The sequence below is a fragment of the Neurospora crassa genome, linkage group VI (assembly GCF_000182925.2).
Source record: "Neurospora crassa OR74A linkage group VI, whole genome shotgun sequence".
Classification (NCBI taxonomy): Eukaryota; Fungi; Ascomycota; class Sordariomycetes; order Sordariales; family Sordariaceae; genus Neurospora; species Neurospora crassa.
In genome coordinates this window covers 1,824,298-1,846,294 of record NC_026506.1, presented here as the reverse complement: position 1 = coordinate 1,846,294, position 21,997 = coordinate 1,824,298, and the positions used below count along the sequence as shown (strand labels likewise).

Sequence of the window (21,997 nt, the reverse complement as noted above, 5' to 3'; positions counted from 1 at the left end):
TTTATTAAACCTCTTTTATACTTATATAAACTCTATTTATCCGCTAACGAGCATTATAGAACCTCGTACTAATCTAACACCTCGGCGCAGTGCCGGATTATCCTTCCTACAAGCCCGACCCAATATGGGCGTTATTATTAGTAATCCTACGCGTCAGTTGACGAAGGGGAGCAGCAGCCGCTGAGGTGCTTCTGTATACAAGCTCTTAGCCTCCTGATATAATTAATATTAATATTATTAATAATATTAATAGCAATAATAATAATACTAATATAGAGACTATAAATAATCTATTACAAACTATACTAAAGAAGGACAATTTTAAAAGTTTATACTAACTATACCCTCCTCCCCTATACCCGCTATACTTATTACTATACTAATACTTCCCTCCCTACTTTCAATATCCTTAAGTCTAATTACCTTATACCGCCGGCGGCTCTATTACTAATTCGGCAATCGCTAGTAGCTACAATTACAATATAGTAGGCATTCTCCCCCTACCGGGCAAAGTAATAATTATTAATTCGTATATACTATTAAAATATTTTACTACTACATTCTATAAGTACTCGACCGACTACGAAATTCTTACTACTAAATATACTAATACTAACCCTCCTCCTATCTCTATAGCAACTACAATATTTACTTAACTACCGGTACCGCTATCAATTGTACCGCTATCAATAACGGGCAAGGAGGACGAAGGCAAAGAGATTAGAAACTCCCTAATAGAGGCCGGAAAATTATTTATACTACATCTACCTATACCCTCAACTCTTAATTTTCGTTTATTACCGCTACCCTCCGTCCTATTTAATTGGCCAACTAAAAAGATTATTACTAAATTCTTTAAAATATTCTATAAATATTACTATATCGGATTATTAATTAAAATAATACTAATATATAAAACTCTAATTGCTTTAAAGAATAAATTCTAAAATAAAGAGGCGCCGCCTAATATATTCACACTCAAAGAGTAGCCGGTAAAATAATTTACAAGACTAGAGTTTAATTACAACCTCTATATAGTATTTAAGGACAATATTAAAAACTTCCTTAAAATTAAATATATAGTACTAATAATATAATTAAACTATAATAAATATACCCTCTAACCCCTATTACTATAATTTAATTAACTAGTATATACTTTAAACCCGCGATTCAATATTACATTCGAATACAACATTACTAGAATTCTCGCTTCTATGGTAGGCAACACTATTACCAATAGTCCCAGCGAACAATAATAATATTATAAATCGATTTATAACGAAAGAAGGGGGTTTCTAGCATTTTAGTATTATTATATAAATAAATACAATTTCTAACACTTTTAACACTTTTAACACTTTTAGTATTTTTAATATTTCTAGTATTTTTAATATACAACTTAATTTAATATATATAAATCTATCTCTCCCTTCTATATTTTCTACTGCCGCTTAAATATAGTACCTATCTCTCTATATTCAATTAGTTTATTAATATACAATTCGCTATACTCTTTATTAATATTATTAAATCGATTTATTACTAACTTTATATTTTTAAAATAGCTACGGATTTATTATACTCTATACCCTATATCCTATACTAATCGTTTAAAAAATGTAATAAAATCGTTATCTAATATCTTATTACCGCCCTCATTATAATACACCCTCTTAAACTACTACTTAAAATTATTAAAATATACCTCAATAGGGTTAAACTCGAGAGAGTACAGTAATAAATACTACAATAGAACCCCCTTCTAATTATACGCGTATTAGAATTCGGTATAAGAGTACTAATTAATATTATCTATTACTAAAATACTATTACAACTGGGAAATAAATTTATTTTAAGGAGTAGGTATTTTACTATCTAATCCTAAACCCCAGCTAAGTCCGTTACACCTCTAAATACTAATATATTAAATAACCTATTTATTATAATAGTTAAGAGGAAGTAATACCGCGTACTACGTACGAACTTACTTAATACTATCGCAATAGTACTATAAGGTACTTAACTAGTATAATAAATACTATCCTTTTAATCTATACTAAATTCGTTATAGAATATAAATATTTTTATAATAAATAAAAAGATTTTTAATATTTACTCAACTACTAATATAGGGGATTATTATAATACTTTTATATAGAATCGCTTCTTCTTCTACTTCTCCTATTGAAGGTACCGCCGTATAATCTCGGTCGAAACGTATATATTATACTCATTAATTAAAAAAATACAAATTTCGTCGAAGTATAAATTAAATTTCAATATAAGGAGGTTTATAACTTCCTTTACAATATTAATTATAGTCAATAAAGTATAAGGAGTAATATAGTATATATTATACCTTAAACGCCTATATAAGAAGCTTTCTAGTATTTTAGGAAATTCGCAATAGTAAAAATACTTTACTAATATCTAATAGAATATACTTATATTTCTATATACTCTTTATACTTATACTAATAGTCTTAGTAATATTATTAGGATACTCGTTATTTACTAGTATTATCGTTATTAATACCTTTTAGTAGGTATTAGGGTAATATACTATATCGATAATAGTTTAAAAGATAATATAAATATTAAAATAATTAACTATACGACGTAGAGTATTAAAATATCGATTTTTTATACTAGTTTTAACTAGATTTCGATATTAAACGATTGAGTTGAGTCGTATAAAGCGATGTCAAATGGCCAGATTTGTCAAATGCGGTGTGTGTGTGTGTGCACGCACACACACCTCTTGCCAAGACTGCACAGGCGATTGAGTGTGGGAACATAGGACAAGGCATCTTTGAAACGTCCATGCCTATTGTAACATTGTGTGAGCTGCCCCACTCCTTGGACAGACGCTTCGCTAGATTTCCATGGGGCTGAACATCAAAAGCTTGTTCTCAGGCCAAGAGGGAGTACTGGATATTCGCAGGGGCAGCGAGGCAAGCCACTGAGCAGGAAATGGTGAAGTGAAACCGCCGATGAGCTCTTCATCTCTATGCTTTGTGAACGGCACGGTAGTCTAATATGAGTTGGATGATGAAGTGTTGGAGAAAAGTGGAATACGATCTTCTAATACCAAGGCGTACGGAGCGATTGACGAAAGCAGCGGCGCGGCAAACAATACTGTATAGATAGTAATAAGCTCACCGAACAGGAACTCGTGACCTTACCTACTCAAACCGCATCCGTCTTGCTACTTCTTCAACAACCACGATCACAAGTTACCTACATTATATCTATTTCTTCCTTTGATGTGACTCCTTATCAATCATTGTCTACGAAGTCACACTAGAGTGTTTTGAATCTACCTCATGGTCTCCTATATTGGCCCCCTGAGTACCCTCTAAAGACACCAAAGCCGGGCAACACACCAAATAATAATAATATATATAATATGCATTCCAAAACCCCGAGGTTATTCTTCGGGTAACTACGACAACATTTCCTCTCTCCTTCTGACCATCTCAACTAACTCACCCACTCACCTCCCCACTTGGGTAAAAGCACTCTTCACCTCCGCTCTCGGCCACTCCCACAACACCTCACCGCCATATACCTCGGTCGTAATCTTTGCCAACCTCATGTCCACCTCGCCGTAGAACCTCTCGCACTCCTTCAATACCCTCATCACCAGACCTCTGTTACCCCCGCCCACCACCCTAGATCCGTTGCTACCAGTAGTAATCGCGCTCGCGCCGTCGCCACCGGGGGCATCATCATCGCCGCCAAAGTGCTTCTCCACTCTCTTCCTTAGCGTCTCGATACCCTTGCGGACTTCCTTCCCGTCATACCCGCTCAAGACTTTGTTGAATGCGGACTTGGAGGTATTCGTCTGCGCGGCCACAGCGCCGGGGTTCTTGCCAGCCGCCAGCTGAGCCTCGACATTCTCGAGGTACTCAAGCAGCTTACCCAACGGTCTGCGCATGACAGTGTTGGTGTAGAGGTTCAAGTGCTCTGCGAGCTCCTGCTGGGCAGCCTCGCGCCAGTCGTCGAGCACCTCGAGGCCCTTAGGGTTGTCGACCTCCTCGATGAAGTGGTTCATGTTTTCGATGAGCAGGATGTGGAAGTTGAGAGCTTCCTTGTCCTCTTCCGTGTCGGCCCCCGAGGAGCCGCGCAAGCTGCTAATATTGACGCTGCTGATCATGGAGGCAGCGCTGCTTCCGGGGAAGGACGGGAAGCTGGAGTTGCCGCCGCCACCACCGCCGGCGGCGGGGAGAGCCACGGCTGGGTTCTCGCGCGCAATGACCTTGAGCGAATCGAACATGGTCTTGATGATGCGGTCGTACTCGCGGTCGATCATGCGGCGGACGGTAAGGTTGCTGGCAGATACGGGCGATTCCATGGTGCTGCCGACGGCAGCAGCGCTAGAGGAGAGCATGTTCTCGACGGCCGCAGAGAACTGGGGGAAGATGCGCATGAAGTGGATGACGCCTTTGCGCTTCTTGATCTTGACCTTGGTCTCCTCGATGGCGCGCACCTGCTCGTCGACAAACTTCTTGAACTTGCCTTCGAGGTTGCCATGAAGCTTTTGTAGAACGGTGTTGAGGTAGTCTTGGTTGGATTGACTGATATCGGCCATCTTGCGCTCCAGCGTGGCCAAAACACCAACTCCTTGTCTATGAAACAGTCAGCAAGAAACATCACATTAAAGACGTAAGCAGACTTACAGAGGATCCATCATCAACACCCAGTCCATCAGGTTCTGCAAGTTCTTATCAAAGAACATAAAGATGACCTCCATAGCACGGGTGATCCTGCGGGCCAGATCACGATCCGGTTCCATCATGCGATGGCGTTTGAGATCGTTTCCGCGACGGTCCTGAGGCCTGGACGCAACCACGAGATCGGGGAAATCGACCTGCTCCAGAGTCGAGGCATGGAAGAAGTCAATGACAAAGTTTTGCTCCATCTCCACCAGGGGAAGAAGATCGTCCAGGACGCCAGCAAACGCTTCGTAAGGGAGAGCCCTGCTATCTAGAGTCTTGTCCGCAGCAGTGCCGGCTTTTCCTTCACCGACCTGTGAGCGGAGGGTTCTCGCCAGTGTCTGACTTCGCTTGACGGTAAGCTTTCTTGCCGTGTTAGCAAGGCCTTCGTCCTTCTTATCGTGTCCTGAAGTGAATAGCAGTTCGGCCGTCTCTTCGCCTGTCATCTTCCTCGCGTTCTTCTTCCATGAATCCATTGCATCCTTGAACTCGGCCTTGTAAATCGGGTGGCTGATGTCTTGGTATATCTGCATAATGCGGTCCCAGTTGGCAACATCGACTTCCTTGGCGTAAAGAATAAGCGGACTGTACATCCAGAGGATATCCCTGCCAGCTTCATGGTTACGAGGGTCAACCTTCTTCGAGAGCGCGTTATCCAACGCCATCTTGGTGGCCCGGAATGCATCCTCGAATCGTCGTGCCATGAACTCGGTCAGTCTGCGCATGAACAAAGTGCTTTCTGCCATGTACATCTCCCTCTTCTCCTGAACGATGCGCATGTTTCCATAGTCGCTGTTGAGGGCCATGGCTTGGCCACCGCTTCCATCCTCGCTCCTGCGTCCTTCAATAGCACCCATTGCGGGATCAATCTTCGTCATGGCCTTGAATAATGCGACAAGGGCTGATTCAATCTCCTCCACGCCGGTTGCAGTCTCAAGTGGCGCAACCTTCAGAGCGGCGAGATCCGACTCGCTGATGGCGCATGTAGCTAACAAAGACTCCAATTCCTTCTTGAGTAGCTTCTGGTTTGCAGCCTGAACCTGGAGACCTTGGCCTTGGGCTTCGATATAGGCAATATCGTCCGAGAGTGTCTGCGACATGTTAGCAACCAAACCACGCTGATATGAACGTAGTAACTTACAGATAGCTCGACACTGTACAGTGTGAGCAAGTTATCAAGCTCGTCACACTCGGCAAGCGCCACGTCGATGCCCTTCTTGATAGCATCCACCCTCTCATCCTCCTCCTGGAAACGCGCCAGCCAGCCGCCCGCCTGGGCCTTGCTAAGCTCGCGGTCGACATCAATCCTCATCTCGTCAAAGTTGCGAGACCGCATCTGCTTACCGGGCACCCAGCCAAAGTAGTCCAGCCATTTGGCAAACTCGGTCGTTTTGGTATCGAGGATAGACGGGTCGATGCCGAGTGAGGTAAGGTACTTGATATCGTTGCCAGCAACAATCGCCCGCCGCGGTTCCTCGGGCTCAAGTGCTTCGTCCTTCTTCTTGTCCTTGGGCGCATCCTCCGCCTTGCCCTTGGAATCTGTCACCTTCACCTCGGGAACTCCAGCCTTCCCATCAGCTGGCTTTGCCTGACCACCAGGGGCCGCCTGTTCCTGTTTTTGCGGGGGAGTTGGCTTGGGTGGTGCCGGGACGACACTAGTGATGCCGTCTGGCCCCTCGGGATTTTTGGTCAAGTTTCGTAGACGATCAGCTGCACCGCCAGGCCTCGGCTTAAAGGCAGACGCTGCCGTTGCCGCCTTCCAGATAGCGCCCGCAATCTGTCCCCTGGACTTTTTGGATTTGATCATGGGTCCGAGACCCGGTCGACTCTCCTCGTCCGTTCGTGGGGAGTCGGTCATGGCCTCAGAGATGGGTGACTTGATCGAAGCGCTAGGCGTGCTCACGGTGGGACTAGGAGCCACGCTCACGGGGAGCTCAATTTTCCTGGGTTCAATGGGTGTAACTACTTGGTCGGCCACAGGTGGGGCAGGGGATGGCGCCCGCTGCGGCTCGTTTTGGGTGAGTATGGAGTTCTTGCGAGGCATCATACGGTCCACACTTCGCGGAGGAGGCAGGACCGGGTCTGCCCGTCCACGTAAACCAGGACTACGTAGAGCGGGACTCATCAACGGTGCTGGCACCAGACCGCTGTCAAGCTGCAATGGGCGTAGAGGATCCATGGGTGGTCGCTTCCTCGCCGGAGCCTCAGCCGGTACAGAAGGTGTCGGGGCCGTGGCGGGTTCAGGAGTGGTAACTTTGGAGTCTCCAGTACCAGCTCTAGACCCTGGACGGAAACTAGAGCTATCCTCGGTTCTTGTCGCCAACGAAGGTGCCCTTGAATCCAGAGTCTGATTGGAGTTCATTCTCCGCAGCGGTAGTTGCTCCTGCGACCTCACATTGCTTGACTCAATGCTCCTGGATGGCGACGGCCCCCTGTCTTTGCTATTGGGAGCCAGGTTGGTACGGGAAGGCATTCTCTCGGGAACCGGGCGGCTGGGAGGAGGTCCAGGGGGAGGCGCGGAGGGCGGTGGCCCGGCGAGTGGAGGTGGGAAGGAGCCATATCCAGAGGTCGCGGAGACATTGCCGCTACTAACAGCAGGGTCCAAGATGCCGGATCGCGAAGGAGGAAGATCAAAGGTAGCGGATCTCGAGGGAGGGTTGTCCATGGGCCCCGATCGCGAGGGTGGTTTATCGAATGTGGCCGACCTCGAAAGAGGAGGGGTAGCCCCTTGCTGGTCGATCTGGGTGCCGGATCTCGAAGGCGGGCCCCTATCTGCTGGTCGCCTCGGCGCCTGGGCACCACCCAAGACTTGGTCGAGTTCGCGCTGGTCGAAGCCTATTAGTCTCGGCACGCGGCCGCCAGTGTACTTGCCGAAGATCTTGATCAAACTGGCAATGAAGAACTTCTTCTCCTTGTCGGTCTGGGCCTGCCAGTAGTATGGCTTCCCCAGGGTGACGATGAAGCCCACATCGCCGGCCCACTCACGGAAGTTGGGGCTGGCGGTCGGGCTGGTGAAGGACTCGATGTCGGAGAGGTCGTCGAGGAACCATGTCTTGCCGATGGAAAAGGTGCCATTGGGGTTCTCCTTGGACTTGTGTAGGCGCACGCGGCCGGACTTGCGCACGGCGACGATGATGATGCGAGGCTTTTCGGTATTAGGGGTTCGTGCCTGGGGCGGCGGGGGCGAGGTCGGGTGTGTCGAGAACTCGGTGATGCGGATGTGGGTGATGTAGGTTTCGATAGCTAGTTCATCATTGTCAATGCCTTCTGTCGTCTTGTTCTTATTATTGCTTCGTCTTGTGGCGTGCCTACTGGAGCCGTCCTCATCTCTCTTGTTGAAGCAACTCTCGATGATTCTCCGCTTCTCGTCCTCGAATCGTTCGGCCCTGGTCATTTGGCCGCTCATTGTGCAGATAGTAAACGGGTGTGTAGTCGAGAGGAACGCGGCTTGTCGAATGATCGGACGCGGTCGCTAAGGTTAGTAGGGTCGGTCGGGAATGGCGCTACGTATCGCAAAGTCGAAGGCGTCGTGACATCTTTTAGGGGAAATAGCACTTGTAGCAGTTGCCTGTTTGGATCGTGAACCGGGAATTGCTCTTCCGCCCGGTGCCACAATCGAATAGTCGGGTTCGGGACCGAGATCCAGGGTCGAATTATTATAAGTATAAGTTTAAAAAAAAGACAAAAAGAGGTGGATAGAGTAGAGCAACTCTCAAGCAACAAAAGGACGAACTGAGGTCAGTCGGTGGTCGGCAACATCAAGCTGTCGATGCCGTTGTCAACCTTCAAAAGCGGATGTCTGTAAGTGGAACGGACTAGCCAAGCACAAGTCCAGGAGCTTCGTTCAGTGCTGAGTGCTGTTCAGATGCCAGGCGACGAAGCGGTGGTCGACAGGGCAGGCATGGGTGGGGACCTGCCCGGATGGAATGGGGTGGCCCCGCGGCGCCCGAACGTTTTGTTGGTCAGCTGTTAATGATAACACAAGTCCAAAGCACCATAATCCTAACAGTAGCTAACACGTCCTGCTGATCGATATGCCCGAACTTGAAGCTTTTGGAGAACAACAAAATAGCGAAATCTATACGGTGTGAAACCATGTTTTTGGACGAGTGTTTCACGTTAATTGCGGTATCTACATCTTCGAACATCAGCATGTTCAACGATTCAAGCGTGCCGTTTTCAAGTTCATATTGGTGATGTTTACCAAGTATGTAGCTCATCATCGAAATAGTCTCTGGATAATCACGGAATGACGGGTGATGATATCGATATGGAGCGAGGTCCAACAAAAGCTTGGCAGGGTATATCGCGTCAACTGCACTAATAACGTATATGGTAGCAAGTCCTTAGTCGAAGGTGATCTTCTTGCCCTGGAACGGTGCCGACAGCATCTCCTTCTCCTTCGCCTTCTTCTTCGCCTCCCACGAAGGATGCAGCGGCCCGCTATCATCACGCTTCTTGGGCGCCTTAGCCGGAGGAGCAGCAGCAGCAGCAGCAGCAGCTCCAGAACCGCCCCTACCACCTCTGCTTCCGCCGCCACGACCCCTATCACCACCTCTGGCCGCAGCAGCACCTGCACCTCCTGCCCGAGCATCACCACCCTTTTCTTCACCACCCTCTTCGCTACCACCCTTGCCCTTATTCTTAAGGTCAAGAAGACTGCCCTTCTTCCACGGCTTGCCATCCGAAGATTCTACCGCGCCCCTCTTCAAATCCCAACCGGCGTCTCTGGCCTTCTGCTGCTTCTTCAGGTGCTTGGCCTCCTCCTTGTACTTCTTCTCCCAAATGGCCTGGCGGGCGCGCTGGCCGCGGCGGTTCTTGCGGGGAGGGGCAACATCGACGTCTGAGGCCGACTCGGAGCCCGAGATATAGCCGCCCATGAGGGTGGGCAGGAAGGTGGAGTCCATGGTGAAGTTTTGCAGTTTTTCCGTCTTGGCGGTTGATGATGAGGAGGACTTGCTCTTCTTCTTTGAAGGGGCGGCGTCGATGCCGCTGTTGTCCGAGTTTTCATCATCGTCGTCGTCTTCTTCGGGCTGTTCTTCTTGGGGATTGGTGGCTGATCCTTCGTCCTCCGAGTCACTGAACCCTTCGAATTCGTCGTCGGAACCGTCGCCATTTTGTTCCGAGCCGCCGTCGTCGGCTTCGTCGTCGGTAATTTCCATGGGGTCTAGGTCTCCGTCATCGCCGTAGCCTCCATCCTCATCATCTGTAATCTCCATCGGATCAAGTTCCTTTGCGATAGGACGCTTCTTGACCGCAGCCTTGGAAGCAAATCTCTCGTCATCTTCCTCGTCATCTGCGTCCGAATCGGAGGACGAGCCACCGAGCAAGTCGTCGTATTTGGAGAGAATCTTCTCTTCCTCTTCGTCATTGACTGGTTTTTCGTCGTCGTCGTCGTTGTCGTCCAAGCCTTCTTCTGTTACCGCTTCCTTATTTGCGGGCTTCTCGGTCTTTGTCTTTTCCTTTTCCTTGTCGTCCTTCTCCTCCTTTTCCTTGGACTTCCTGTCTAGCTTGTTGTCCTTCTTTTCCTCCACCTCCTTCTTATCCTTGGCCGTCTTGTTGTCTCCATTTGTCTTGGCCTCGTTGGTCTTTGACTCGTCCCTCTCCTTGTGTTGGTTCTTGCCCTTCTTGCCCTTCTTCTCAGGAGGCTCGATGCCCATGGCCTTGCATATCCCCGTAATCGCCTTGTCGGTGACGGTGCGGACCTCTTGGCGAGCGCAGAGGGCGCTCGTAACGTTGTGCAGCGCAGTTCGTTCTTCATCGGTGAGCACTGGCTTGGAGACGCCGCGCTTCACGGCCTCGGGGAGGTTGGGGCATTCGGCAATGCGCTTGATGCGAAGGAGGGAGAAGCAGAGGTGGGCATGGGCGGCTTGGTAGAGGTCGAGGGACTTGAGAACAACAATTTCATTTTCTATCCTGGCCTTCTTGTCCTGTGGTGTGCTTCGGTCGTGGAGTCGCTTGGACTGGCGCTGTCTCTCAAAGCCTTTGGCGACTTTGAGGGCGTGGTGCAGCTCGCCCCAGTACTTGGCAAAAACCTTTTCGACGTCATCCTCCTCGCTTCTCTTTCTTTTCCCGAGGGACTGCATATTCGTGATTAAGATGGCTCGGGACGTCCCGTTGCGCAAATCGAGTTCGGTTGGTTGAGAGTCAAACTGTCAATTGGAATTTCGGGGAGCGTTGCGCCTGCAGCAGAAGTGCAGCCATCGGTTGTTGCACTTTTCAGTGGGGCCGTTGTTGATCTTGATGCCAGCCGGGAGCGGCTCAGACCGAGGAGGAACCAAGGAAAGGAGCATGGGTCACTTGGCGAGCCGGGCGGACCAAATCAATGAAAGCCGAAGAGGACTGACGGGAAGCTGGCAGCTCGAACGCGTTCACCAAAGATCACCCACCGTGACAGCGCCTGGACAGCCCCCCCATCCACTGACCGGGGGCTATCCATCCACACCGACGACACAAGCCAGAGACAACAACAACAACAACATGCATCGACGACGACAAGGTCTTTCTCCTAGCTTCACATCTCCGATCCATTGCGCTTTCTGTCGCCAATAGCCAAAGAATTCTCGCGACCGTATTTCGCCAATTTTCAGTCGCACAATCCAATTCCTCGCTACGCGCGCGTCTCTCGTATTCCGTCTTGCGCCCAGCAATCAGTCCGTCGCTCTTGTGACTGGGAATTGATCACACACCACTGCACCATCCGCGACCATCCAGACCGAACATTCGAGTTCAAAACCATTCAAGACACACAAACTCGCCATGGCATCTTCACAGCGCACGATACAATACACCATCCCCGGGAGGGAAGACTTTAACAAACTGTCCGACGAGCAGAAAACGCGAGTTGGCGAAGCTGTACGTGCCAACCTCTCTGTCTTCTCCCTCTTTCCTTTGTTTACTTTCACCCCTGCTATTTTTGCCATTCACATACATGTCATGTTGCTGCGCAACCGCTTTGCCTTCTACGGCCGACACACACCACCACCCCCCAAATACCAACCAGCTAACACCCCTTTGCCAACTCGTCAGTTCGACCTCTTCGACTCCAACAAAGACGGCCTCCTCTCCTACGAAGAATTCCGCTTCGTCCTCCGCGCCCTCGGCTTCGAGCTGCCCAAAGCACAGACTTTCGACTTGTTGATCCGCCACGGCCAAAAGCCCGCCAACTGGCCGCTTGACCAGGAGTGTCCGCCCGTCTACCGGCTCTTCAACCTACCGACGGCGCAGGCGATTGCGGGGACACTAATTCGGCAGCGCGACCCCAAGGAGGAGCTCCGTCGCGCGTTCAGGCTGTTCGATATAGACGGCAAGGGCATGATCACGCAGGACGATCTGAGGAGGGTGAGCAAGCAGGTGGGGAATAACATACCGGATGCGGATATCACGGCCATGATTGAAGAGTTTGATGCGAGTGGGAAGGGGGGAGTGGACGAGGATGAGTTTTTGAGGTTGATGATGAGTAAGAAATGAAGCGGGCAAAGAAGAAGGATGAAAGAAGACGAAAGAGGTGGTGCTTTTTTGGCAGATAAAAGTCATGTGGAATGGTTAGATGATACCCGAATGGAGGCATGATGGACAATGAATATTTTTGTTTGGTTCTTTTTTTGGGACCGGTCTTTTCACGCGGTGATCTGTGGTTGAAGGACAGGGGAACGGGGAGGGGATGGGACTGATGATAGGGTCGCAGGTACCGGACGCTCAACGTCTTGTTCGATCCCGAAAGGTCAGTCTCGCCCTCTCACTTCTTTCATCTATGTCTTGTGGCTTCCTGTTGCCAGCCACCCACATCCGAGCAGCATTCGACACGGCGCAATCAACCGATCTGCGGTATCTTCGATGAGCTCATTGCCAATTGCCCTTCCGGTTGACTCACACATTCGGTTCCTTGCGCTAGAGCAGGAGTCGAAGCGCCATAGTACAGCATGAAGTTAGTAGCCAAGGTCCTCATGGCCCCCAGTTGACGTTCACTTACATGACGAGGACAGGAGCTTTGCAACTCGAACACTGATCCCTCATGTATTTCCAGCTCTTCGGGTGTCTGCTGCGTTCCGATCACAGCCTGACTTGCCAACCTCGAGCTTTGCGCTAGTCATCCATTGTGTGTTTTTTTAGTCACACCTTTTTAGGCATTATTCGACTCTTGGCCCAGGAAAGCACAAGATGATATATTTTCGCAAGGTACACCTTGTTGTGAAGATATGATGCCTGTGTGAAGACCTGAAGGTCGGATGCACACCAAGCCGTGTTCAGTTAGTGCCAGAGACGCGACGACGCTGAAAGACGCCAAGCACTTCACGATGCTCGAAGTAGGGTAAGTATTCCCCAAACTGTAGGTAACTGAGGTGGGGTCATCCTTGATGTACCTCCGGTCCCTGTGGGATATGATCTTACATCGGATCGCTCCTTCCTCGTCCCAAAATACATACGCTCATGTTCTAACCATTTCCAAAGGCCTGCAACGGCCCGGCAAACGGACCGACAAGTGGAATCAGCCCATAAGACACTTCACCTGACGGAGCGGGCAGGAGCAAACGGCACAAAAGCACCCAACAACGCAAGAGAGCTGACCTGTCTTGTGCTCGCGGCCCTTCCACCTTCTCCCATCACCTCACATCTCCTCCTCCTCCTCTTCTTTTTCTAGTCGTCCACGGCCAACACCACGACTAGACGAGCAAAATGCTACCCCTCCCGCTGAAGAGCGAGTACCTTGAGTACAAGAAGGACACCGACGCAGTGGCAGCATGGCTTGCCTCGACAGCAAAGAAATGCGGGTTCCCTGCCGACCAACTCAAGTCGGGTTCCTGGGACACCTCGGACGCTTCGTCACTCTCCGCAAAGTCCTCCAGTAGCGGCCGGAAGAAGGGCAAGGCGCGCAAAGCTGCTAGCGCAGCCGTCCAAGCCACGAAGAAGGCCATTCACGGTGTCTCCAAGTACATTGTGGCCATATCGGATTATCCCAAGTTGGCAAAGCACATTGCCGACACCGCGGACCCGGCCATTGCCGTTCCCGATAACTTTGTGGCCACCATCAATCGTGTCATCTCCAATCGCTCCGGCTTCGGTGAACGTTTGGCCGAGCATGGTGTTGGACCGGACACCAAAGGCGATTTGAAGCATCGCCACTTTGTTGAGGTCCTGAAGAAGGTCCGAGAAGCCCTCCTCCCTCGCATGTCTAGCAAAGCCTCCACTTCAACGAAGGTCAAGGCTGCTAAGTCGGATGAAATCAGCAACAGATTTGCTGGCTTGGCCGTCCAAGAGCCCTCGCAGGCCTTCCTGGATGCTCCTGATGTTGAGAGACCCGCCCAGCCGACAGAAGACAAGACCATCTACGAAGCTGAGACACTCGCTGAGCTCGAAGATGTTTTGTTCACTTATACCATCATGATGAACGACCTTGCCCGCATCCGGGCCACCATCCGCTGGATATGGGAGAACTACCAGAAGGGCCTCTTCGACCTTGCAGCGGCAGCTGTTGCTACCGACACCGCTCTCGCTTTGGCCCGCGGCATCATTGACGAGGCCGAGCCCAGCTTCAAGAACTTTGAGGGGGCTACCTGGGGTGTGCAACACAAGTTCTTCCTCGCTTGTTGTCTTCGCAAGGGCTACAACATCAACAGCGTCTTCTCTGACGATGCGTCGGATAACTTCAACTACAACATGTATGATCTTGCTGATGAGTGCTTCATCAACGCCCATCGCTGTCTGCTTTCTTTCCTCGACGTTCTCTCGCCAGACCATTTGCCCATTATCAGGGAAGGCGTCATGGGCCACTATGATCCCACCAAAAACCGGGATAACCTGCCTGGACACGCAAAGTTCAAGGAAGATCAGATCCTCCTCATGGAGTTTCTGAGCGAGCTAACGGTTGTTACCCGCATGATTCCCAGCTATCCCGTCGAGGACGAATTCATGCGCGGAGTGCGAGAGATGGACAGGACAGGCAAAATTTCATTCTCACTGGTCTTTGCCTCCCAGACCTTCCTTGACATTCATCACCTGCTCAGAGCCGATGTTTCGCAAGGATCCAAGTTCATGCAAAACGAGATAAAGCACCTCAGTCAAACCCTCAAGGATCACCTCGACTACCACAAGAAGAGCAAGTTGCGGATCAAGAACTGGCCCGAACGCATGGATGACATGCTGCGGTTGGTGATCAAGCAAGGGCAGGAGATTGTGGCAGACCCCGTCTACCAGTGCAAGGTTAGCTACTATCGCCGAAACAAGATACCGATTGCATCGTCTATGAGGCCGAACCGAATCCTGGACTACTCTCCAGTCCTTGCCGGCCTTAACCTGCTCAGTTACCGAGGGGATATGTACTCCATTGGCTTCGACGCTGCAAACGCTTGGGGATCCATCCAGTACACCACCCATCTCTACTCTGCGCTCCAGAACGAGAAGCTGGTTGATCCTCACTTTTGGCCAGACTTGGAAATGGCCCAGGCCCTTCTCCCTGATTCCAGCTTCTTTCCTGGAGGAATCGCCCCGAAGACTCGCAAGAAGTACCTTGAGACCTTCGTACTCCAGATGGGGGCCGCTGGGGTCCCGCGTGGTCTCAAGAAAGGCCTACCAGTTTCATCCATCTTTGTGGAGAAGTATCTGAAGCGCACCGAGGTTCCCTGGACGCCCGAGAATATCCACGACATTGTGTCCCGTAGCGGGTTCGAGGCTAAGGGCGAACTGGGCAAAGGAAACTTGCTCATGTGGCAGATCGATGAAGAGGACCAGAAGGTTATTGAGAAGAAACGTACGTTGGAGGCCAAAGGCAAGAAGCGCGAGGAGTACCTGCGACCGGATGAACTTATTCAGGCGGCAGTTATGGCTCTCCACGCGGAAGTTACGGAGATGTCGTTCCCTTGGTTGACACTCCACAAGTCATGTTGGGAGATGATGAAGCTGGTTAAGGAGAAGAACCATCAACGTCTATCGCAGATCTTCGGCAGCGGCTACCTCAATGACAAGAGTCAAATGCCGTTTGTGATTGGGTACATCTTCATGACCACGTGCGGTGAGTGTCCCGGCCATCTGAGGACCATGGACCTCATGGAGCAGGCCGCGGACGCCGTCAAGGAATATGTTACACGGGGTTCGGGAGATCTGTGCTTGAAGCTGTTTGCGGAGATGGGACACCCTGTCCAGTTCGTCAACGAGGATGAGCTTTTGGAGAATAGTGTCTAGAGAAGGGGAAACCCCCATTGTAAGAGCCATGCCACATAGAGATGGGAGATATGTAGCAAAGCATGATTCTTATATAAGGGGATCAAATTTCGGAAGATTTGTAGAGCTAGACGGAAGTAGCAAGTTCATAGCTGACTCTTCGTCGTTAGTGACCATAGTCATTCAATTATGACGAACCATGGTTTCTGCTTCCAACGCTGATTGCCTGAACATATCTCACAGTGGTCATTTCCTTCATCTTTGGTTTCAGCTCTCATGTCCCTTATCGAGTTCGAAGCTGAAGATAAGACGGGAAAGGGGACTTTGATGCTCAAGAACATTGATGTACAAGATCTAAAAACGCATCGTGAAGTACGACTTGTCGTGGGCCACAGGCGACAAAGTAACGAGTACCAGCGACTTGATCTAGCCGCCGCGGTCATACTCTCAAGGCGAAAACCCTGGAAATGACGTTTCCTTATTGATCCTCCCATGTTAATTGCTAGAGCATGTTCTATAACAGCTACGGCCATTATCTGACAGCTTCGGCTCTATCGAGAACCCTGAGCCAGGCACCCTACATCGATGGCTACGTCTTCATGACGTGAGCCGGCAATAATGGCCCTCGAACGATTTCATGGGGAAAAAGGCAGCTAGCTAGCTGAATGCTGTCAAAGAGTCTACCTATGACGGGACATTTGTTTCTACCTACATGGGTAGTCTCGAAAATTCTCAGGACTGCGACGGAATACCCTGTCGAGTTATCTCCAAGGATGAATTGGACACCGAGGAGGTCCAAGCCCAGCTCAACAAAGTCTTATTGGTTGCGACACGACGATGCACGGTTGAGCTTCTTTCGCCTCACAGGTCAGGTAGCTTTCGAACATACTCGAGGCCTTTTGGTTTTGCCTTGTTACTAAGGCCGGTCAAGTTAGTTGTTCAAGTCTAGTCTAGGTGGTCAGAATTCATCATTCTTATGGATGACGACGGATGATGGTGCAAAGTGTACACTGTAATAAGGTGTTAGAGCCAGTTGAGTGGGTGAGTGAGTGACTGACTGACGACAGAGCAATGGACTACCTACCACTAGCTGATGATCACTTGAAGCGCAAAAGTGATGCAGATGTAGTCTAGGTAGGAGGAGAAATAAGTACATTCTGGTAAATACCTAGAGACAAGAGAGAAAAGAACCCCGTCGTGCTATATATACTAAACCTATCATTGAGATAGGACGTATGATAAGGTAGTAAGGTAGTAAAGGATTATTGTACCTAACCTCTCGATCACGCCAAGCTAGCTAGGTAGCTACCTCTACCGTCTGATCTAAAAGGGAGGGAGGAGAGGTGCTCTAAAGGTTGGGCGGTCTACTTATAAAACCCCCATCATCCCGCTCGGCCGTCTTCCGCTTCCAGTTGTTTCTTAACAACCAACACCCATACATTTGACAGTCACTCCAGGCGTTCGTATAACATATACCTCTATGTAAGTCGAGACTATCAATCTCCTTTGCCTATCCTCGACGACTGGTCAGATAATCATCATTTCCGTTATCATCATAATCATTACAATCATCTCTAACCTGGCGATTACCCACCACAATAGTACCACCACCCCATTACAGATACCACACACAAACATGACAACTCCCATCTTGACCCCCACACCCATCTACCGGGTTTGCGCCCTCATCGAGCTCAAAGGGTCGGCCAACATCCGCGACTGGAACCACTTTCTTCGAGTGGAACTCGACGCCGAAGAGCTGACCGAATACGTCTTCGGTCCTACTAGCGCCGTTCCGGAGCCGAACAAGAACCTCGACCCCGTGGCACACAAGGCCTGGAAGCTGGCGCGCGCCAAGGCCATGAGGATTCTGTACACGACCTTGAAGAGAGAGACGGTGACCAACAGGCTCGAGGGCTACGGCTGGGACGAGGATAACAGAGATCCTTCCTATGTTCATAAGCTCGTTTGGAAGGTTTTTGGGCCTGGAGCTCCCTCCATAAGCCTGGGCGGACTTTGAGATTAGGAAGATTACTTTTTCAAACAGTTGGTTGATGAAATGCACAACGATCAGACAAAGTCAAGTTCTTTCAAACAACCTCTCAAAGTAAGAGGCACTCTCGATTTCAACAACCACAGCCAAGCTAAAAAAAAAAAGACATCAAAAACATGACCTAGTGTAGACCACGACACGAAATCTAACGTGCGTGTACTCTTACTGTACCCAAGATTACATGTAAATATCCAAACAAATGATCCCGTTTCCGTATCCTTCTTTCGTTTTGCCAAAAGAGGAATGTCCAAAAAAATCCAAAGAAGAAAACGAGCGCCAAATGACATATGCAAAGAACTTTCTATGTTGTTGTTCTCGTGTCGTTTGTGTCTCTCATAAAGACCGATGAGCACACAAGAGTCATCCATCATTCCAAGTCCAGGGGGGAATCCCAAAAACAAAAAGCCACGATATCAAAATGCTGATGGAAGGAATCGTTCATCACAAGGAAATCATCGCACAAGGCGCCGCCTTAAACAACGGGGCCAGCCTTGATGACATCCTCAGTAGCCTCGCTCTCGTACTTCTTGAAGTTCTCGAGGAAGAGACCACCGAGCTTCTTGACCTCGGTGTCGAACGAGTTGGCACCAGCGGTCCAGGCGGTCTTGGGGTTGAGAAGCTCCGAGGGAACACCGGGGCAGCTCTTGGGAACCTGGAGGTTGAAGACCTCGTAGTTCTCGTACTCGACGTTGGCGAGCTCGCCAGAGTGGATGGCGTCGAGGATGGCGCGGGTGTACTTGAGCGGGCAGCGCTTGCCGCCCTGGGCGAAGCCGGCACCGACCCAGCCGGTGTTGAGGAGCCAAGCGTTGGCGTTGTGGTTCTCGATCTTCTCGGCGAGCATCTTGGCGTAGCGCATGGGGTGCAGGGCCAGGAAGGGCTGGGCGAAGCACGAAGAGAAGGTCGCCTGGGGCTCAAGAATGCCGTCCTCGGTACCGGCCATCTTGGAGGTGTAGCCGGAGATAAAGTGGAACATGGTCTGGGCCGAGTCGAGCTTGGAGATGGGAGGGAGCACGCCGCGGGCGTCGCAAGTGAGGAGGATGATGTTCTTGGGGTGGTTGGGCGACAGGCAGGGGATCTTGGCGTTGGGGATGTACTCGATGGGATAGGCGCAGCGGGTGTTCTCGGTGAGGGTGGCGTCACCGTAGTCGACCTCGCGGGTTTCGGGGTTGAAGACAACGTTCTCGAGGACGGAACCGTAGCGGATGGCGTTGAAAATATCGGGTTCCTTCTCGGCGGAGAGACCAATGGTCTTGGCGTAGCAGCCACCCTCGATGTTGAAGACACCGCGGTCGGACCAGCAGTGCTCGTCGTCACCAATGAGGCGGCGGTTGGGGTCGGCCGAGAGGGTGGTCTTGCCAGTTCCGGAAAGACCGAAGAAGAGAGTGACGTCGCCATCCTTGCCTTCGTTGGCGGAGGAGTGGAGAGTGAGGATGTTGTGCTTGACGGGGCCCTCGTAGAACATGACGGTGAAGATACCCTTCTTCATCTCACCGGCGTACTCGGTACCAAGGATGACCATCTCCTTCTCGGCAAAGTTGATGGCAACGGAGGTGGAGGAGGACATGCCCTCAGTGTAACGGTTGGCGGGGAAAGAGCCGGCATTGTAGATGGTGTAGTCGGGGTGGAAGTGCTCGAGCTCCTCACGGGGAGGGCGGATAAGCATGTTGCGCATGAAGAGAGCATGGTAGGCGCGGGCGCAGACGACACGGACGCGGATGCGGTACTTCTCATCCCAGCCGGCATAACCGTCAACGACGTAGATGCGATTCCTGGTGTTGAGGTAGTCGACAGCACGCTCGCGGTTGATCTTCCAGACCTGTAGTGAAGAGTAAGAGTCAGCAAGTGGTGACGATGAGGGTGGCCACGTGATCTGGGATCGCCGTTGGCCCGAGTGGAGAAAAAGGGGTTCGGTTGGTGCGGGGAAGGCCGAGTTGTTTCCCGAGCGGGAGCGGGGTGCATTGATGGGGGGGCATGCATCCGAGGCTGTGACCTGATTCGGGGACAAGCGCTGCGGGTCATGACGACAGCCCAGGCGAGAGCAGGGGCGGGTCAAAGGGACCCCACATGGCGCTGCTGGTGCACACCGGCTCCACGATGACACCGACAAGACATCAAAAAGTCATTTTCCAAAGTCGCCAAGAACAATGACGTGAAGCCGTGCTCTGCTTGGCAAAATCCATTGTGTGGAAAGTGCACCGCAGGGCTGCCGGCCTCACCATCGCCTGTTCGAGTGCGAAATTGGTCGCGTGTGCTTGTGCAACCATCCAATGCCAATGCCGCCGCCAATGGATGCATTTGAAACGGTGGAGTGCATCCAACCAACCAACCAACACCTTTTCTGGTCATGTCGGATGTGTCAAAAAAGTGCAAGTGTTTCTTACCTCTGGGCTCATGGGCTTGTTGACAGGTCCCCACCTATTTGAGAAATCGTTAGCAAGTCTGTTGAAGTCAAAGACAGAAGCGACAGATTCAAACGTACCAAATGTCGTTTTCTGATGAAGGCTCCTTGACGATACGCTTATCTGAGGGAGAACGGCCAGTCTTCTTGCCCGAGTAGGCGGTAAGAGCACCGCTGGATGTGATGGCAGTGCCCGTCTCATAGACAAGGGCATCTTCGTAGAGGGAGGCGACTGAAGGGTTGGCGATCTGTGGAGGGTTAGTTATGCGTCCTTCCAGCAGCATGGCCATTTTCAAAGAGTCCAACTTGGAGCCAACAGGCGGTGCATATGCAAGCTCCTTCATGTTGATATCGAATGTTGCAGTCTCAAAAAGGCGATGAGGAGAGAGGGACGTACAATAGCGACTCTGTCATAGTCGATGTGAGCTTTTTGATGGAGCTCCTCCTCTAGTTCTGTGTGCTCGACATGGGGCCTGTTGAAGTCATCGTCAGCACCTCTGGCCAGGCAACGAGTCGGGTTGCCAGGGAGATTTGCTCACTTGACACCACCAGGGTGGAGGTTGGTCTTGTTGACGTGATCGTGGTTGAACACTAGACGAGACAAGTGCGGTTAGCCATGGTGAACTCGTCAAAGTCTCTTGTGCAGCCGGGGCTGCGTGTGCTTTGGGCTGATAGAGACGAAGATATGACGACACTTGGTCATGAGGGGCATTCATTATATGCAATGTGTATGTATGTTGATGTGTATGCGTGGGCATTGTCGAGGCTTGAGGGCTGGCAGTTGGGGTACTTGCTGTTGGATGATTTATTGTTGTTGTTGTTGCTGTTGTTGTTGTTGATGAAGCTAGAAGATGGACCAGACGAGAGACGTTGTAGTCGAGGGCATTTGATGATGGGATTAGTGTAGGGAGAAGCGGTTCTGATGACGGGGTCGCCCATGGTACTTATTGTTTTCGACGCGGCGGTTTGCAAAGGCCGGACGACTGGAAAGCCAACTCGGGAGTGGAAACGGTTACGGGCTCGTGGGTGAACGGTGACAGGGGATGCGGGAGCACAGCCGGAGACGACAACGACAAGTAAGCTGGAGGAGGATCCAATTGGTGAAGATGGAACATGTCCCAGGAGAACCCGAGGTGAAGGAGACATGGGATATAAAGATGTGGAGACCAAAGGGTAGCCGATGCCCAATCATGCGTGACGTCTTTGCTTTGAAGGCGCCTCCAACCCCGGAACAGGAGCGGGTGTAAGTGGAATCTAACGGGCAGCACGGGGCAGCACGGGGCAGCACGGGGCAGGACGGAGGCAGACGGAGCCAGAGGGTTGCAGGGCGGTCTTGACGCTATGGGCGGACGGTTTCCTGTCTGGGCTGAAGACGGTTTCCACGAAGACTTTCCGGAGCCAGGCACTCGTCCACCCCTGCCCCCCTGTCGTCCTTCGGGAATCATCAGGGCGATGCAAATCAACCACAATTATCATAGTACACTAGATCGCTGCTGCGAACCGTGCTATGTACACGACCGTACGCATGGTGGTGGTGTTTCATCAGGGGTGCAGCGACGTGGTTTGTTGAACGGTTATTGCTGGATGTGGTCAAGCCTGGGTGCGCTGGCGTGGACAATTACTGTACGTAGTGTCTTGTAAGCTGGCAATGATCGAAGTCCAGTTTG

At 50.6% G+C, this 21,997-nt stretch overlaps 6 protein-coding genes across 7 annotated transcripts; 3 read left to right on the top strand and 3 right to left on the bottom strand.

Annotated features, from left to right (window-relative positions):
- Positions 1-3,265: 3,265 nt before the first annotated feature.
- NCU09869 lies at positions 3,266-8,524 on the bottom strand. 2 transcript variants are annotated; one of them, XM_011396716.1, is made up of 4 exons: positions 8,035-8,524; positions 5,864-7,965; positions 4,687-5,813; positions 3,266-4,635 (listed from the first exon to the last, which is right to left on the bottom strand). In XM_011396716.1, the coding sequence occupies exons 1-4, from the start codon at positions 8,126-8,128 to the stop codon at positions 3,501-3,503; spliced, it is 4,458 nt and encodes a 1,485-aa protein (XP_011395018.1). In that variant the 5' UTR covers positions 8,129-8,524; the 3' UTR covers positions 3,266-3,500. The 2 variants fall into 2 exon arrangements, with proteins under 2 accessions (XP_011395018.1, XP_011395019.1); XM_011396717.1 differs by having other exon boundaries at positions 3,320-4,635; positions 8,031-8,485.
- A 441-nt stretch (positions 8,525-8,965) lies between these two features.
- Positions 8,966-10,944, bottom strand: NCU09870 (hypothetical protein). The gene has a single exon (XM_955059.2). The coding sequence runs from the start codon at positions 10,806-10,808 to the stop codon at positions 9,069-9,071; it is 1,740 nt and encodes a 579-aa protein (XP_960152.1). The 5' UTR covers positions 10,809-10,944; the 3' UTR covers positions 8,966-9,068.
- A 147-nt stretch (positions 10,945-11,091) lies between these two features.
- Positions 11,092-12,729, top strand: NCU09871 (centrin 3). Its single transcript, XM_955060.3, has 2 exons — positions 11,092-11,577; positions 11,752-12,729. The coding sequence occupies exons 1-2, from the start codon at positions 11,482-11,484 to the stop codon at positions 12,190-12,192; spliced, it is 537 nt and encodes a 178-aa protein (XP_960153.2). The 5' UTR covers positions 11,092-11,481; the 3' UTR covers positions 12,193-12,729.
- A 367-nt stretch (positions 12,730-13,096) lies between these two features.
- NCU17105 (hypothetical protein) lies at positions 13,097-16,108 on the top strand. Its single transcript, XM_011396789.1, has one exon. The coding sequence runs from the start codon at positions 13,399-13,401 to the stop codon at positions 15,898-15,900; it is 2,502 nt and encodes an 833-aa protein (XP_011395091.1). The 5' UTR covers positions 13,097-13,398; the 3' UTR covers positions 15,901-16,108.
- Positions 16,109-17,515: 1,407 nt separating this feature from the next.
- NCU09872 (hypothetical protein) lies at positions 17,516-17,899 on the top strand (the record flags this gene model as incomplete). Its single annotated transcript, XM_955061.1, has 1 exon — positions 17,516-17,899. One exon carries the CDS (start codon positions 17,516-17,518, stop codon positions 17,897-17,899), a length of 384 nt encoding a protein of 127 aa, XP_960154.1.
- A 68-nt stretch (positions 17,900-17,967) lies between these two features.
- On the bottom strand, positions 17,968-21,463 carry acu-6 (acetate utilization-6). The gene is made up of 6 exons (XM_955062.3): positions 21,125-21,463; positions 20,870-20,921; positions 20,728-20,803; positions 20,412-20,578; positions 20,314-20,347; positions 17,968-19,748 (listed from the first exon to the last, which is right to left on the bottom strand). The coding sequence occupies exons 1-6, from the start codon at positions 21,267-21,269 to the stop codon at positions 18,405-18,407; spliced, it is 1,818 nt and encodes a 605-aa protein (XP_960155.2). The 5' UTR covers positions 21,270-21,463; the 3' UTR covers positions 17,968-18,404.
- Between the last annotated feature and the right edge of the window lie 534 nt (positions 21,464-21,997).

Coding starts and splice junctions, on each gene's coding strand:
- NCU09869 (XM_011396716.1), bottom strand. CDS start 8,128: ATGAGCGGCCAAATGACCAGGGCCGAACGATTCGAGGACGAGAAGCGG. Junction 5,814..5,863: donor TGTACAGTGTCGAGCTATCT/GTAAGTTACTAC, acceptor AACATGTCGCAG/ACACTCTCGGACGATATTGC. Junction 4,636..4,686: donor GTGTTGATGATGGATCCTCT/GTAAGTCTGCTT, acceptor ACTGTTTCATAG/ACAAGGAGTTGGTGTTTTGG.
- NCU09870 (XM_955059.2), bottom strand. CDS start 10,808: ATGCAGTCCCTCGGGAAAAGAAAGAGAAGCGAGGAGGATGACGTCGAA.
- NCU09871 (XM_955060.3), top strand. CDS start 11,482: ATGGCATCTTCACAGCGCACGATACAATACACCATCCCCGGGAGGGAA. Junction 11,578..11,751: donor AAACGCGAGTTGGCGAAGCT/GTACGTGCCAAC, acceptor CCAACTCGTCAG/TTCGACCTCTTCGACTCCAA.
- NCU17105 (XM_011396789.1), top strand. CDS start 13,399: ATGCTACCCCTCCCGCTGAAGAGCGAGTACCTTGAGTACAAGAAGGAC.
- acu-6 (XM_955062.3), bottom strand. CDS start 21,269: ATGGGCGACCCCGTCATCAGAACCGCTTCTCCCTACACTAATCCCATC. Junction 20,804..20,869: donor CTCCACCCTGGTGGTGTCAA/GTGAGCAAATCT, acceptor TGACTTCAACAG/GCCCCATGTCGAGCACACAG. Junction 19,749..20,313: donor ACAAGCCCATGAGCCCAGAG/GTAAGAAACACT, acceptor TCTTCACTACAG/GTCTGGAAGATCAACCGCGA.